The sequence below is a fragment of the Bos indicus genome, chromosome 29 (genome assembly GCF_029378745.1).
Source record: "Bos indicus isolate NIAB-ARS_2022 breed Sahiwal x Tharparkar chromosome 29, NIAB-ARS_B.indTharparkar_mat_pri_1.0, whole genome shotgun sequence".
Taxonomy (NCBI): Eukaryota; Metazoa; Chordata; class Mammalia; order Artiodactyla; family Bovidae; genus Bos; species Bos indicus.
This window is the reverse complement of record NC_091788.1, coordinates 32,325,818-32,343,519: the sequence shown is the minus strand read 5'-3', so window position 1 is coordinate 32,343,519 and position 17,702 is coordinate 32,325,818. Positions and strand designations below refer to the sequence as shown.

At 46.7% G+C, this 17,702-nt stretch overlaps 1 protein-coding gene across 5 annotated transcripts in view; it reads left to right on the top strand.

Annotated features, from left to right (window-relative positions):
* The window catches only part of ETS1 (ETS proto-oncogene 1, transcription factor), a 140,294-nt gene that overhangs the window by 97,105 nt on the left and 25,487 nt on the right, over positions 1-17,702 (top strand). For 3 of the 5 annotated variants that reach the window (XM_019954768.2, XM_019954767.2, XM_019954769.2), the window contains 5 exons: positions 4,672-4,791; positions 7,086-7,286; positions 10,951-11,028; positions 12,247-12,495; positions 17,185-17,445. In XM_019954768.2, the coding sequence (XP_019810327.1) occupies positions 4,672-4,791; positions 7,086-7,286; positions 10,951-11,028; positions 12,247-12,495; positions 17,185-17,445 (909 nt within the window). The remainder of the gene's footprint in view (positions 1-4,671; positions 4,792-7,085; positions 7,287-10,950; positions 11,029-12,246; positions 12,496-17,184; positions 17,446-17,702) is intronic. The other 2 variants (XM_070782449.1, XM_070782450.1) reach the window with 1 other exon arrangement.

Here is a 17,702-nt window from a genome sequence, read left to right as displayed (position 1 = left end):
GACAGGAAGCAGAAACCTGTGTGGGGTGTTGTCAGCCTAGAGTCGTGCACACCATCCTGGCACCTGACTGCCCAGGCTTTCCTGTTGAGAAGTTCCTGGGGCCTTCTTGCCAGTCTCATCCTTCAGTTCCAGTTCACAGAATCATCACTGCCCATCCATTTGGCCTGGCTCTCATCTTCCACATGTGCTGTCCTGGCCAGTTTCTGCCATCCGTAGAGTCCTTTTCATCGAGTTATAAATCCAGTGGCAGGAACAGACACACACAACAGAACCCACACAGTTCAAGTTCATGGATTCGTGTTGGATGGGGGCGAAGGGAAGGAGAGTCGATTCGTATTCGGAAGACAGTGAATTCATCCGGCCTTTGTTGATTGACTCCTGTGTTTCGGTCAGAAGCCATACTCTTGGTTAAATAAAGAGTCCTTTTCTCTGAATCAAACTGACTTCCACTCTGAGGGGAGACTTCCTGGACCTGTCCCATAGCTGTTCTGGGGCGAGGAGAGAGGGGATGGGGGGAGGCACTAATGTCTTTCTTGGTGACTCATTTGATGATTACTCCATTGTTCAAAGGGCTGGATGTTATGTAATCAACATTTTATCCCCTCCCCCCACTTTTCCCCCGTAACAATCTGGGATTTTCCATCATTTTGTCAGTCTTCCTGGAGGCATGTTGATTTTTCCACTAGGTTTTTTTGGGCATGGCCCAAAGCAACCCAAACTCTCTGCTCCCTGGAACTTCAGATCCCCCTCGGTGCAGGGCCTGGGAGAACCACGGCTGTGAACCCTCCTGTTCTTCCAGGGCAAGAGGGCTGACACTGGGCGGTTTCCTGACAACCTGGCTCAGAGCAAACTATGGGAAAGTGCTGCCTGCCCTTTTTTCTCACCTCACAATTTCCATTCGTTTTGACGTTCAGAAGCAATAAATTTGCTTCTTTTTTCAGTGGTCATCAGTTGTCATTTTTTTGTCCCTCCTTTATGTTTCCATTTTATCCAGCCAATAACACATTGTGTATATCCAGGGAACTTTTTGGACTTCCCAGGTGGCTCTAGTGGTAAAGAACTTGCCTGCCAATGCAGGAGACCTAAGAGTCGCAGGTTTGATCCCTGCATGGGGAAGATCCCCTGGAGGAGGGCATGGCAACCCCCTCCAGTATTCTTGCCTGGAGAATCCCATGGACAGAAGAGCTTGGTGGGTTACAGTCCATGGAGTCACAAAGACACGACTGAAGTGACTTAGCCTACTGGGAACTTTTTAACCAGACAGGTTTTAGAGATGGCTGGTGGAGGAACTTCTCAGTGGCCCTGCCTGGAACTCAGCCATTTTATGTCTGTTTCACATGAAACATGGGGGAGTAGGAGGGCTTCTGTAAATGACTGCAGTGAAGTGCATTGATGTCTGAAGGTCACAGGACAGCTCGTAGGAATCCTCAAGTCATTTCTTTTTCGCTTTTTGTTGGAAATTGTGCCTGAGGTGGATTTGGAGGACTTATAACTTGAACCATAGCTGCATGTCTTGGCTTTGAACATGGTCTGCAAGTACAAGAGGGATTGTCTACAGCAGAGATGAAGGTACATGCGACAGTAGCAGAGGACCCGTGGGTGACTCTACAGATGTTGCATCTCACTCCTCTCCACCGCCTGCATAAATCAGGTTTATAGCTGTTGTCTACTCTATGCACTTCACATCTGCCCACTTGAATTTTTCTGCAGAGCCACCTTCGTAGGCAAAGCCACCATCATCTCTCACCACAAATAATGCAAGAGCTTTGTAACAAGTCTTCCTTCACCCATTCAGAAATACCTCCTAAACCCTATGGGGCAGCTAAGAAAGAGTTTTTTCCCCCATTTTTAAAAATTGTGGTAAAAATGAATATAACATAAAACTTAAACCAACTCAACCATTTTTAAGTTACAGTTTGTGCATGCATGCTAAGTCACTTCATTTGTGTCTGATTCTTTGAGACCCCATGGACTGTAGCCTGCCAGGCTCCTCTGACCATGGCATTCTCCAGGTGAGAATGCTAAAGTGGGTTGCCATGCCCTCTTCCAGGGGATCTTCCGACCAAGGGATCAAACCTGTGTCTCTTATGTCTCTTGCGTTGGCAGGCGGGTTCTTTATCAGTAGCGCCATCTGGGAAGCCCAAATTCCAGTTTAGTGGAATTAAATACATCCATGTTGCCATCACCCCCATATACCTCCAGAACTGTTTTCATCCATAGAACTGAAACTCTGTTCCCAAGACACAACTCCCCACCTCCTCCACCCCATTCCCTCTGCCTTCCAGTCCCTGGCAGCTACTAATCTACTTGCTGACTCTATAAATTTGTACCTCATATAATCTGTCTTTTTCATGACTGACTTATTTCATTTACCATAATGGGAAGTCTCATCCATGTTGCAATGTGTGTTAGAATTTCCTTCCTTTCTAAGGCGGAATGATATTGCATCATATGTATATACTATTGGTGCATTTTGCTTATCCTTTCATCTGTTGATGGACAGTTGACTGCCTCCACATTTTCGTTCTTATGAATAACACTGCTATGAACCTAGGTATACAAATATCTCCTCAAGACTTTGCTGTCAACTTTTCTAGGTATATGGTGGTTTAGTCGCTAAGTTGTATCTGACTCCTACAACCCCATGGACTGTAGCCTGCCAGACTCCTCTGTCCATGGGATTCTCTAGGCAGAAATATTGGAGTGGGTTGCCATTTCCATCTCCAGGGGATCTTCCTCACCCAGGAATCGAACTTGAGTCTCCTTCACTGCAGGCAGATTCTTTACTGACTGAGTTATGAGGGATATAGAGAATGCCTAAAACTCGACAAAAAAAGGCAAATAACTCTATTAATGCTTGAATAGACATTTCTCCAAAGAAGATACACAAGTGGCCAGTAAGCAGATGGAAAGATGCTCAACATCACTAGTCATGAAGGAAATGCACATCAGAACCACAGTGTGATACCACTTGGTGTGTGTTAGGATGGCTGCTGAGGGCTGGCAGGGAGGCGGGACTGTGCGCTGTGCTGTTGTCCAGTCACTCAGTCGTGTCTGACTCTCTGTGACCCCATGGGCTGTAGCCTGCCAGGCTCCTCTGTGCATGGAATTCTCCAGGCAAGAATACTGGAATGGCTTGTCATTTCCTCCTCCAGGGAGTCTTCCACACCCAGGGATTGAACCTGTAACTCTTGGGTCTCCTGCACCGGCAGGTGGCTTCTTTACCACCAGGCCACCTGGGAAGCCCAGTGTGCACTGTGGTGACAGGATAAAATCCTACAGCCACTGTGAGGAACACAGGATGGCAGCTCCTTGAAAAATGAAAAATAGAATTATCATAGGGACTTCCCTGGTGGTCCAGTGATAAAGACTCCTTACTTCCAGTGCATGGGGAAGTTTCCTGGTTGGGAAACTAAGATCCCACGTGCTGTGCAGTGAGACAGGAAAAAAAAAGAATTACTGCAAGGTGATCCTTCTTCAGACAAAATATAATCGTGTCATTCCTCTGCAGGCAACCCTCAGTGCCTTTCTGTCTTACTTAGGATACAGTTATAAATTCCTGCACACCCTCCTCACTTACCTTTTCAGCCTCCTCTCCAGCTGCTGTCCCCCAGTCACTGTGCCGCAGCTGCACTGACCATTTCGATACTAAAGCAACTGAGGTTCTCTTCGCCCATCTCAGAATCTTCAGCTGTGCTATTCACTTCACTTAGTATCTCAGTCCTCTAATATCAGTGCTCATAAGGGTTACCTGGATTCTGTGTTGAAAATGGATTTCCGGGCTCCGCCCCCTCAGAGGTTGTAATTCAGGAGGTCTGGGTGGGGCTGAGTTCCCAGGTGATGCTGATCTGGGGACCACACATTCAGAACCACTGGTCTTTAATAATTTTCTTAATGATCCTTCAGATCCCAGGTCAAACATCTGTGTTCTGAAGGAGGCTTTTGCTGATTCCTCCAGACCTAAAGGGCACTATTACGGGTTAACACTTCATCTCCTACTCCTGTGAAGCCCTGTTGACGTTGTATTTGAAGTTTAATTGTGCAAATAGATTTTTACTAACTGATTTCCCTGCTGGAACCTGATACCAAGCTCCATCAGGGTGGGAATCATTTTTGTCTTGTTCACTGTTCTTTCTCTAATCTCTTGGATGTAGCAAGGGCTAAAGAATTATTTATCCAATGAATACTCTTATTTCTTTTTCAGAGGTAACAGCAAGTGTGCAGAAACATTAATATTCTCAGTGAATGTGAAGGATGAATAGAGGCTATGGGGAACTGGTAGAGCTATTCAGAAAGAATTGACGTATTTTGTCAGAGATACAGACATTCAAGGCAAGAGTCGGGAATTTTTTTTTTTTTTTACAGACCCTACCACATTATGGAAAGCCCCCCAAATTTTACCTGCCCTGGTGACGATGCTACTACAGTTATTTCTCAGCTTGCCTCCTTCAGCCCATTCATGCTCTATTATATTTTATGGGTGGTTAACTACCTATTTAGTTTCATTTTTAAAATTGAGGTATAACTGACATGTATTTATTACTTTCAGGTGCACAGCATAATGATTTGATATTTGTGTATATTGCAGAACGATCACCACCATCAGTCTAGCTGACACCCATCATCTTTTTCATTTTTGTTTGTATTCATATGATATTTTTTGCCTTGCAGATATGGAATGTGCAGATGTCCCGCTCTTAACTCCTAGCAGCAAAGAAATGATGTCTCAGGCCTTGAAAGCTACTTTCAGTGGTTTCTCTAAAGAGCAGCAACGTCTGGGAATTCCAAAAGGTAGGTTTTGTAGTTGGAAGGAGAGAGGATGGACCAGACTTTGAGATACAGTTGGTTTTCTCGCCTGTTGGTTGAGATGGACACTTACTCACCACCCTCAATCAGCAGCCATAGACTGGGACAGACGTCTCTTGGAACAAGCGTAGACACGTGCTGATGCTCCCTGATCTCCCAGGCTTGTCCCTGCCATCTTGGTCTTAGGGCAGTGGCGCCCAAACTTGTTTGAACATTAGATAGTGGATCTTCAGAAAATTCCACAGTCCAGGCCAGATCCCAGACCCATTAAGTCACAATTGCTGGTAGCATCAGTAATTGTAAAGCTCAAGTAACTCTGTTGTACAAACAAGTTTGGAAGGCATGGTCTTGGTGTCATTCTGGCTGCCATTAGATGAACTCCATGAGCTACAGTTCTGGGAATTTACTCTTTTCCATGTCCTTTGGTGAAATGCGTTTATACTTGGGTATCTCCTCAGGGCATTCCAGGTGGCGCTGGTGGTAGAGAACCTGCTTGCCAATGCAGGAGATGTAAGAGACGCAGATTCGATCCCTGGGTCGAGATCTCACGGAGGAGGGCATGGCAACCCACTCCAGTATTCTTGCCTTGGAGAATCCCATGGACAGAGAAGCCCGGTGGGCTGTGGTCCACAGGGTTGCAAAGAGTCAGACACAACTGAAGCGACTTAGCACACACACGTTCTCCTCTGAAAGGGTTTATTCGGGAATGTAAAGGGAAGTGACTTGAGTGGTCAGAAAGGAAAAATGACTGGGGAAGACTTAAGCCTTGACCAAGTGGCATTTCCCGAGCAACTAGGAGCAGAAGGAACACGTTTCTATTGAGTAAGAGAAATAGAGGCTGCCTTTGCACCCAGCCAGAGCTACTGTTGCGGGAGCGGCTTCCACCCTGCCAGAGCTACTGTTGTGGGAGCGACTTCCACCCTGCCAGACACAGGCCTCAGGGAGATTCCGAGAATGAATCTGTCCACCTATTCACATATTCTGCTTTCCCACAAACCTCCGCTGACAGCAGAGCCCAGTCATAAAGCAGAATAAAGTGAGTTCTGACCATCCACTTTTCCATCATCTTCTCAAGTCATCTTCTGGACTGCAGGGGAGAACACTGAGAGGAGGTAGGAGGTGGGCTATAGGCACCACACCCTGCCGTCACCTGAGTTCGGTCAGTGCCGTGAGCTGGTGTAGTCATGTTAAACCAGGGCCACGCGTGAAGGTTATGTGTCGTCTGTTCTACATGGCCCCTCAATGGAGGACCTGTCTTATGTATATATTTTGCAGGTTATCTGGTATAATACAGGTGCCCAATAACATTGTTGGGCTTCCCTGGTAGCTCAGTGGTAAAGAATCTGCCTGCAATGCAGGAGACCTGGGTTCAGTCCCTGGGTTGAGAAGATCCTCTGGAGAAGGAAATGGCTACCCACTCCAGTATTCTTGCCTGGGAAATCCCATGGACAGAGGAGCCAGGTGGGCTACAGTCCATGGGATTGCAAACAGCTGGACACGACTGAGCCACTGACACACACACAGTAATGTTACTACTAAGTATCACTTGAATGGCGCACTGCTACTAATTGCTGTGATTACTGTAGTTGGCCCTCCTCATCCAAGGGTTCCATATTGGCAGATTCAGACAACCACAGATCCAATTCTGTGGGCTGAATCTGGGGATGTGAGAACCCACAGACACAGAGGGCTGAGTGTGCCCTACCCTTTTATATACATAAGGGAACATGCACCTTCCCAGATTTTGGTATCTGGGAGGGGGTCCTGAAACCAATCACATTGGATATGCAAGGACAACTATACTAACCATCATTAACTAAGATAAGAATAATTAAGCATAATGGCCACAAGTAAATTACATGAGTAAGTGCAGGGAGAGGTGAGTGTAATGTCCAGAGCACACTTGACTTTGTCGTTGTTGCTGTTAAAGGAGTCATTTGTTCCCTTGTCCCAAGTTTAATAAAGTCTGATGGAAATAAGGCAGGGAGAGAGGAGACTCCTGGAACCTGTTGGAAGGTTCCATGGGTGGAGAATACTCTTTGTTACTTTTTGGCTGATGGCAGTGATTAGCTAACTGGTGGGAGGGAGAAGATGGGGCTGACCTGGATGCAGGGAGGAGGGTTGGGAGGAGGGTTATAGAAGATACTCCATTAGGCCTTCCTCATTCCGTGAATCTGAGAACGTCTCAGTGAAGGTCGGGTGCTTTCGTGTAGTCTCCGAGGCTCAGGGAAGAGTTGAGACCCTGATCTGCTGGGGCATCATCTGATCTCTTCCCACAGATCCCCGGCAGTGGACAGAGACCCATGTTCGGGACTGGGTGATGTGGGCTGTCAACGAGTTCAGCCTGAAGGGTGTGGACTTCCAGAAGTTCTGTATGAACGGGGCAGCCCTCTGCGCACTGGGGAAAGACTGCTTTCTCGAGCTGGCCCCAGACTTCGTTGGGGACATCTTGTGGGAACACCTGGAGATCCTGCAGAAAGGTAAATGCATGAGGACAGGGTGGGGTAGGGGAGGTGGGGCCTGCATGGGGCAGCTTCCGGAATCAACTGGGGAGCGGGGTGCCACGTCGAGGTCATCATCTGGGCGTCCAGCCACAGCACATACAGTCTGTGGAGACTGCCGTATGGTGCCTGGTAGGGAGCAGGTGCTCCATAAATGTTAATTTCTTTAATGTTTATTTATTTTTAATTGATTAATTCTTGGTTTATAATATTGGTTTGATTTCTGTCACACATCAACATGAATTAACCATAGGTGTACACATGTCCCCTCCCTCTTGAGTCTCCCTCCCACCTCCCGCCCATTCCTGTCCCTCTAGGTTATTCCAGAGCCCCAGTTTGAGTTCCCAGAGTCCTACAGCAAATTCCCATTGGCTATCTATTTAAATATATTAGTGTATATGTGGATGCCTCCACTTTTCATCTTTACCTCCTAAAGCTTCTCAGTTTGCAAAGTTCTAGTCTCAGTCCTTATCTTAGACTCATGTACTGCTTGAACAAGCAGTGCCCACAACCAGCAAAAGAGTATTTCTTTCCTTTCTTTCTTTCTATTTTTTTTTTTTTTTGGCAATCGTGAAACACACTCCCCTGATCCATGGCCACATCCAAGCTCAGTGTTTCAGAGCTTCCTAATAAGCAGTCTTCTCTGCCCACTAACGGGATTGGAATTGCAGTCGTGAGGTACACCTTTTCCATCTGAAGCAGAAGCCAGGGTTATGTCAGGACGTCGTGTTGCAACCTTGTAATGACATGGCCTCTCCTACCAGCCTCTTCCAACCTTTTTGGACTGAGTGACTCATGCACCACAGTCCGGGCTGAGTATAGAAACAGCAGCAGGCGGCAAACTTGGGTGTTTTTACGCTTATTTTTCTGAATTTCTTCTTAAAATAAATTGCAGTTACCAGCAGTCAGCAGTGCCCTCCAGCTGACTGTAAGCCTAGAAGCCCGTTGCCCTCTCTGACCCAGGCCCACCCTTTCCCTGTGGTCACCAGCTCCAACCCCTGGCACAGACGCGGGGGGCAGGGAGCAGAGCTCAGGCTTAGCACTTTTTATTCCATATAATACCTTCCTTTGTTTAAGGATATTTTCCATTCTGCAATGCCCAGGAGAGACCCAAATTAGACTCCTCTGGGCACAGAACTGTTACTCCACACCCCCCCCCCCCCCCCTGCCCCGCGCTTTCTCCTCAGCAATAGCTGAAAAATAAATAAATAAGCAGAATTGAGAAGTAGGTGAATCTGGCCCAGGACTGCTGGGCGGCGGTACTGGCTTCCCTGAAGCCACGCCGTGATCTCGGCGTAACTGCACACAAACCACTCATAATGTGTTGACGTGAGCGCCTGTTTATAGAGGGAAAGGATACGGCAGGCTCAGAGCAGGTCTGATGCAAGCGTTGGCTTATAAACATGGCAGTGGACTCTATCAGACCGTGTCACCCAAATATATGCTGCCAAAGCACCGCTTCCCTCTCGTCAGCACCCCAGGGCAGCCAGGTGTTCTATGGTGTCTCAGTCGGCTCTGATCGGTTACAACTCATCTATACAGCATTTCCTTGTTTCCAAAGGGCTTGAAAATACGTTTTCTTTTTTTAAAATTATGAAATTATGATAACACATTTACAGGAGCCTTGGAAAATATAAGACAAAGGTACATGTAGCTCCACTACGTAATTATTTTTTAAGTAGATAAATTCAGATTTTTAGTTGGGGTTTCAATATCAAACTCTCAAAAATTAATAGGATGAATAGACAGAAAAGTTTGCACTGTGAACCAGTCCGTTTGGGTTCTCAAAGCAGCCGTGGGACACAGGAAGGGCATGTCCTCTTAGAGTGAGTCCTTGTCTGTAAACTGAGGACAGGTCAGGTGGTTTCCTCAACATCACTTGTTTCCTTACACCTGGGTCTTTTCAGCCAAACTTCCCGTCCTGTGTTCTTTGTGTAGTGATACGGACTCATGGAGGGGAGCTTCTGGCTTTGTTGTTACTCAGTCACCAAGTCACATCCGACTCTGTGACCCCATGGACTGCAGCACGCCAGGTCTCCCTGCCCCTCACCATCTCCCAGATCTTGCCCAAGTTCGTGTCCATTGAATCGGTGAAGCCATCCATCCGTCTCATCCTCTGTTGTCTCCTTCTCCTTCTCCTTCTGCCTTCAATCTTTCCCAGCATCAGGGTCTTTTCCAGTGAATTGGCTGTTTACTTTCCTGCAGAGGAATCATACCAGTGAATTTAGGAGAATGAGAGAGTAATGGAGTGAGTGTGAGAACATCTCACCCATTTTCAAGGGAGACGAAGGACTGTGCTTCTTCAGATCCTCCAAGAGCTGAGCGTGATGTTTGTATTGAGGCTACAGCTTTTGTTCTATGATTAAAGTAAGGCAACCCAGTGCAGAAAAAAACATAGCTGTTCTGGGTGGGGTGGCAGGCCAAAGGTACAGGGGATGTTTCAATCTGATAAGCTGCTGAAGCAGAGTTTAATCATTTTATCTCAGCTGGGAACTGTTTTTCTGTGCAGGCATGAACTTGTTTTCCCAGCAGTCTCTGCTCCCAACAAGCTATCAAATACCCGAGGAAAAACCCAAACCAGCCCCCTCTGTCTACATCTGATTCTTAAGTGAAATGTAATCCGACTGTTCCATACAGTAGTCAGGGGCTACCACCAGATTCCAGGGTCGTTAGGGGATCTACAAGTTCACTTTCGTTCAGTGGAGAAGTTTCTCTTGCTTGGTTACCTTCCTCTGCGTTCTATCTCATTCCCGTGGAGCTTGGCACCAGGACAGAACTTTGGTTATGTGTCTTTTCTGTCATATTTCACCAAGTAGAATCACCCTACTAGTGTCTTATCTGGGCCTGAACTTGAAATCTGAGGGCAATGGAAAAAACACCAAATACCAGATATCTGTTGGAAGAAGTGGAGGCTCTGAAATCTACCTGCTTGCACTTCCCTGGTGGTTCAGTGGTTGGAACTCCATACTTCTGGTGCAGGGGGCAGGGGTTCAATCCCTGGTTAGGGAACTAAGATCCCCTGTGCGGTGCAGCATGGCCAAAAATAAATAAAATAGCAATAAGAATAATAAGAAAATAATAAAAATCTTCCTGCCTAAAAAGATTGCCCTGTGTTTCTGAAAAACGTTGGACCTGATCTGTTTGAATGTTGGCGACTGATTTTGGTAAACTCCCAAGGTGTCGGGAAGATCCCCTGGAGAAAGAAATGGCAACCCACTCCAGTATTCTTGCCTGGGAAATCCCATGGACAGAAGAGCTTGACGGTCGCAGAGTCGTACACGACTGAGCGACTAAACAACAACAATAAGATGTCTTCAAGCCTTGGAGGCTGGCGGCACACGCACGCATCAGAAAGAGGGTGGATGCCTTCCCAGCCCTTTGAGATTACTCATGGGCGTGCTTTCCAAGACATTAAATCCCCTTTTCCAGCTACTGAAATCATAAACTTAGCCATACTTTGGTGAGCTCATCTATAGACAAGGCTCCAGTCAGGGGAGGCTCAGACACTAGCTCAGTTAGGGAACATGCAGATTTTCTCTCAGAGGGACTGAGATCACTGTGGTCCTCGCCTCCAGGGTCCTCTTCTGCTGAGCACTGCTTGCATGCTGACCTCTTTGTTCCCTTCCTTCCTGGTCTGTTGCAGAGGATGTGAAGCCATACCAAGTTAATGGAGTCAACCCTCCCTACCCAGAGTCCCGCTATACCTCGGATTACTTCATTAGTAAGTTCCTTTTGGCTCCTCTTCTCTCTTCCTGCTCACTGTGATGGGAACTTAGGAAAGGAACCCTGTCCTAGGCCATCTCAGGCTCCTGCCTGGCAATTCTACAGAAAATAATAGCTCCGGACATGCAGATTCTTGGGGATTTCCCTGGTGGCCCAGTGGTTAAGACTTCATTACCATCCAAAGCAGGGGTGCAGGTTTGATCCCTAGTTGGGAAGCTAAGATGCCATGTGCCTCGTGGCCAAAAAACCAAAACGTAAAGCAGGAGAAATATTGTAACAAATTCTGGCCAAAAAACCAAAACGTAAAGCAGGAGAAATATTGTAACAAATTCAATAAAGTCTTGAAAAATGGTCCATATTAAAAAAAACCAAAACCTCAGAAAACATGTAGACACTTGCTTATTTGCTTTGTTATTCCTGCAAAGCACAAGGTTTCAGCCTGTTGCACGTTTTGCTCACCTGCATGCTCCTACACTGGGGTCTTGCTGATATCTTCAGCGTGACAGATAGTCACAGAGAGACTGCGATTTGCTTCTCTCCAGTGGTCCTGTTTGACCCTGGGCCATGTGGTGGCCAACAGAAGTTCAGGTCAGGGATTTTGATCTTGTTCTTTCCTTTTTGCTAGAATGTGCAACAGTGTTCCCTTTGAACTGTGTTAGGGTTAGGGAACATGCCCTTTCCTTCAGGGCATGCCCTGCAGCTTCAGGTTCTGTCTCTGAGCAGAAAGCCTTGTCCTCCTGGTGCCTGAACCCTCACCAGGCTGCAGGAATGGCCGGAGGAAGAGAATTAGTGTAGGGCTGTGCTTATCTGATGGCTTTGCTTTCAAAGGGTATCTTAAGTAGGTTTGTTTTCCTTTATCGTTTTACTTTATTATGATCTGTATACTCACAACAACGATGAGTTTATTGTGTGCTAGAAAGGTTGGTTGTGTGCTGTCCTTGGATCTTCATCACAATGCCCTGGGGAAGATTGCCATCATCCCTATTTTAGAGATGAGAGAATTGAGTCAGAAAAGGGAAGTGTCTGTCAAGGGCCATGGCCCTTAAGTAGTGGAGCAAGATTGAAAACCCAGGCCCTTTTGACTTCAAGTATTTGTCTTTTATTCCCTGAAGTAGTCAGCTTGGTTAACGTCACGGGGCCGTTGTAAATGGGGAGGGAATAGCCTGTTTTCAGTACTCACCTCTCCTCTCTCCAATTGCACACTCTATGTTTCCAGGCTACGGTATCGAGCATGCCCAGTGCGTCCCTCCCTCGGAGTTCTCCGAGCCCAGCTTCATCACAGAGTCCTACCAGACTCTCCACCCCATCAGCTCAGAGGAGCTCCTCTCCCTCAAATATGAGAACGACTACTCCTCGGTCATCCTCCGGGACACTCTGCAGACGGACACCTTGCAGACTGACTACTTTGCCATCAAACAAGAAGTGGTGACCCCAGACAACATGTGCATGGGGAGGGCCAGTCGTGGTAGGTCACATTTCTGCTCTAGAAGTTTCTAAGAATTGCCTCACTGGGTGCATTTCCTAGGTTCCATTTTTTTTTTTCCTCCCTCACTCTTAGCCATGGGCATGCCTGAGTTTTTGCTTTTCTGTCTTAAAATGTCTAGCTGTTAAGAACTTTGTATCATGAAGTCTTAGCCGAGGCTTTATGATAACAAAGACTGTGGATCCATGGTGGAATTGAAATCCGGCAGGAAGACTGGTCACATTTCTTAGTTAGGTATGATATTTCACCAAATAATAATTTTAGGTGCTTTATTTTCCTTGAGAGGATTTTGCTTAAGGAGGACACAGTCACATAAAAACGATTCTGAGAACCCTCCCAGAGAGAATTGATCTCTGCGTCGTCCTGGTGTTCGAATATTCCCGAGTCGGACTACCCTTCCTGGCTTGGTGTCTGATGACCTCTGCTTCTCAGCCTGGGCTTCCCAACCTCCTGTGACTTCTTTGGTTTGGGAAGATAGAAGATGGTTAACCAACAGCTTATTTGGAACCAGTCATCAGCAGTGTGGTCTAAGTGTGTATTTAGCTAGAGGACCAGGGAAAGAGGTGGCCAGAAGCTTCCAAAACTAGATACTCTCTCTTACTGCCGTGACTCTTATGACAAAGGTAACATATTCACTGACAGTGAGCTACATGGTTCTAAGTAGAGCTGACTGACCTTAGAAAGCCAAAAAAGGTTAAATACCCTCAACTTTAAAGATTGGGACCTAAACACTCAGAGACACAACCCATCTAGTGACCTGTCCAGACTGTTTGCTCTGATAGAAGGACAGTCCTGTATAAAGACGGACTTGCTCATGGGAGAAGAACTAGCTGATTTTCTTTTTTTTTTAATATTCTGGATGTTACCTTTTATCCAAAATGAAACAGAAATAAGACATGATTTCAGATATTATAGAACTCTTCCTAAAATCAGAGTAAATTAGGTTTCAGAGAAAAGGGAACAGAAGCCCAGAAATGTTAGGTAACACATTATTATTATTATTATTGAGTTCTAATTCAAATATACAGAAGCTTACCCAGGTTCCTGCCAGTCCTATAATCTACTTTTCTGCCAAATATTTGAAATGATGCTGCAGATCAGTCAACAGGAGAACTAGCTTGACTCTTCTGATGGATAAACTGGAAAGAGTTACAGACAGGAAGAGGAGCAGGAGGAAGTCTTTCCGAGTGGCCGGCCTCGCAGTGATGTCTGCTCAGTGCTGACCCCTCTCCCTGTCCTGAGGCCTAGGCTCAGCTCCTTCGAGCGTCCAGGCTCCCACTTCCTCCCAGCAGGCCTGCGGAGGGGAAGTCCCAGCAGAATCGCAGCCTGTGATCTGCCTCCTAGGGACACGGGGTGTTTGTGTTTCAGACAGAAGGGGATGGGTGGGACCAGCTTTACCTTCCCCTTCTTTATTTTTGGATGCAGGTCTATTTAAATACTTACACTCACATGTGTACCTTTTTTCTCAGGCGGGTCACGGCAACAGAACGCCAGTCTTTCTCATGGGGCTTTCTGTGAGTGTGCAGTGAGGCTGTGCACGCGCGTGCACATGTGTGTAGCGGGGGTGCCCAGCGTGCTGTCACTTTGGGCAGGACTGTTGCCGGTGTGTGTGTGTGTGGGGGGCGGTGGTCCAGCATGCTGTCACTTTGGGCAGGACTGTTGCGGTGTGTGTGTGTGTGGGGGGGGTAGGTGGGGGGGGGGCCCAGCGTGCTGTCACTTTGGGCAGGACTGTTGCCGGTGTGTGTGTGGGGGGGCCCAGCGTGCTGTCACTTTGGGCAGGACTGTTGTCCTTGTGTCTGGCTTTGCTTTGTGTTACTGGCCTCTTCCCTGTCCTTCTCTTGGTTCCTGCGACCCCAGATGAATGATGGTGGGCCAGACGGTGAACTGCACAGAGAAACAGGAAGGCTTGCTCTCTGGCCTCATTCTCCTTTGCTCACACCAAGCATCTCACCACACAAACTTGGGGGCAGACCGTTTTGTTCACGGTTGCTTTTTTACGAGTGAGAAGTGCTGCAAACAGGACGTATTCCAGCGGGGTGGTTGACTCTGCCATGGCAGGGTTGGGGTAGACTGAAAGCATCACTGTTAGTTGAAGATGATGAACAATAATCGCAGTGTTCCCAGACTGCATTCGGGTAGACAGAGTGTTTCTATTCCACTTCCTTGGACTCAGAGAACTGTCTTCTTTGGGCTGGTCTGTTGAGTGGGCTGCCACAGGGCTCCCCCACCTCTTGCTTTGGGTGCCCTGAGGTCTGTGTGGTGGGGTCAGGGAGCTTTGCAAGGACCTTGCCGAGATGTTTCTCAGGAAAGCCAGCCGATGGATGTCTTAGAGGACACGAGCTTCCCCGCCCCTGAACACAGTAGCCTAACTGAGCGACTCATCTAGTTGGAACCAACCCATTTTGGGAGAAAAATACCCGTAAATGAAGGTTCCCAGCTCTAGGATTGTGAAAGAGAGCTGAAATGAAAGCAGCCTCCTGCTATAAACCGCAGCTCTCAACAGAGTTGCATTTGGCTCATGTTTGAGAGGCTGCCAGGGGGCGGTTATGGCCTCGTTCAGTGTCCCTGCTTACTGGGGTTCCTTGGAACCTCAGCTGTCCAGCGAGTGGAAATTCCAGTCTCCACGCCCTCCCAGTATAAAAATGACTGACGGAATCATCTCAGGGACTTTTGAGTGTAAATGCAGGGGACTTGGTGGGGTGTTCCTCATGAAAATATAAACTCTTTCTTAGGCTTTTGGTATGTTTAAGATGGACAGCTGGAATGAGCAAACACCTTTTTATGGGAGGCCACAAAATTTCCTGTTCTGTTGAAAAGAGGCTGCTGCATTCTTGGTTGGGGTCTGTTTTCTTGAGACTTTTAATGTGAATTTCTGGAAGGGACAATTCCTTCTTTTTAAAGTTTTTTTATTTACAACAGTTTTGGGGAGTATAGTTGTTTTATAATGTTGTGTTTCAGGTATAAAGCAGAGAATCAGTTTATATATATATATATATATACATACACACATATATCCACTCTTACTCTTTTCCCATGTAGGTCATTACAGAGTATTAACTAGATGATAAAAATAATAATAATAAAAAGTTGCAAATATGACAGTGGACTTGGCATATGGGGCAGACAGCTCCGAGGCTTTCTGGGGATTGCCGTTCTTTGAATGAGTGGTTGGAAGAAGGAATGAGACGAAGCAGATAACTAACTATATTTTTGTTCCAAGCAGTGTTGGAAGGGATAAGAGGCTCAGGAAATTTACAAGAGTAGATAATGCAAAAATTACATATTTAACTTCTTTTATCTGGGGTTAAAAATCTTTTTTGGAAGTTATATATCTTCCTTCTTAATTACTGTCTATTTAATTTTGGTTTGGACACCAAAATTAAATATTTGAATTTCATTGTCTTAATGAATTTCCTCTGTTGTGAAGGGGAGGATACACCAGAAACTTACTAGTATTACTTTGTATATACCAACTTTCTTCTGGGATTTAAACGTCAGAGTAGGCCAGCCAGCCTTGACTCACAGGTATTTCTGCATACACATTTGTCACATCCTTTGGCCTCTTGACTTTGCTGGACTCAATCAGCCATTTAATCTCCCATGATTTAATTGAGGTTGCCTGGAAAGTATCTGGAAATAAAACATAAAAAATATTCCTGTGAGCCTTTTCAGCAGTTAGCTGCATTTGTTTTTGTCCCCGCCCCACCGCCCTGCCACCGCCCCCTCCGTTTTCAGCCTCCTTTTAAATGGCATTTTTTGCCAATGGAAATTTCTCTAGGAGCTATTATGCAATCATAGCAGCTGTTTATAACCTGGTTTGGGAAATTAATGAACTTGCATGATCTTGTGGTCAGTTAAGAATGCCTTAAGCAACTCACAGAGTAAAGGATTTCTGCCATTGCTACGGACCTTAACTCTTTAATCAACTTCTTTGTTTTTTTAATTGCCTTCGTTTCCCTAATAAAGCACAAATTTCAAGTACAGATAGTGCTTGGTAAAGAATATGGATTTCTGTTTAGAAAAATGATATTTTTTTTTTAATCTCCTGGAAAAAAAACATCTCATAACTTCTTTTTCTATTTGAGAAGGCATAGAGGCAGTACGATGTACATTTCAAAGAGTGTTTGGAAAAAAGGCTAAAAAATAGTGTTTTCGTTCCAAGGTCAAGGAAGGTCAATCCTCTCCTAGTGTAATGGAATTTTTTTTTCTTATGACCAAAATATTTTGCCAAATGGGGCCTTTTGAAATCATCTCCTTGGCTTGAGTTAGGGTAGAGGGTGAGTTGAGCCTGATGCAGCTCAGATTTCTTCATCCCCTCATTGGGTCTAACTCATCGGCCAGAAATCTCGTCATAACAGACGTGTTTCTCAGCCTGTAGGTTTCTGGTTGTGGAATTCTTGTCGTTCCAAACACTGCTGTCTCCCCCTGGCAGAGATGAGTAGCAACACCCGGCTCTGAGTCTCGGTCCTAGAGGCTTTGGAGCAAGACCGGACCATGCAGGGGGCTCTCAGGCTGGGTCCAGGCAGCCCCTTTTCCCCCGAGCAAATGCACGCACCTCCATCCCCGCCGGCCGCTCTGTATCCCTCCTGCGCATCCTCACCGAGAGGGTTTCACAGTGTCTCTTCCCATCCCTCCTCCCCGCTCTCCTCTTGCCTCCTCCTCCTCCTCCAGGTAAGCTCGGGGGCCAGGACTCCTTCGAGAGCATAGAGAGCTATGACAGCTGCGACCGCCTCACCCAGTCCTGGAGTAGCCAGTCGTCTTTCAACAGCCTGCAGCGCGTCCCCTCCTACGACAGCTTCGACTCCGAGGACTATCCAGCTGCCTTGCCCAACCACAAGCCCAAGGGCACCTTCAAGGACTATGTGCGTGACCGCGCTGACCTCAATAAGGACAAGCCCGTCATTCCTGCTGCGGCCCTGGCCGGCTACACAGGTAGGACGCCTGGCCTCCTCCCGCCCACTGGGGTGGGCTCCCTGGACACTTCTGTCTGTCCCCAGCCCCTAAGGTCACCCCCTTCCTAGGGGACAAGAAGACTCTGAGGGGTTGGGTCAGCCTCTCAGGCCACTCTGCAGATAGCCATTGAGTTTTGGAAGCAAATAATATCATTCTATTTCAAGGGATTCTTTCCAAGAGTGGTAGGAAAACTGATATTTTGAATCTGTAACTAGGGGAAGGGAATTCTGTCAATC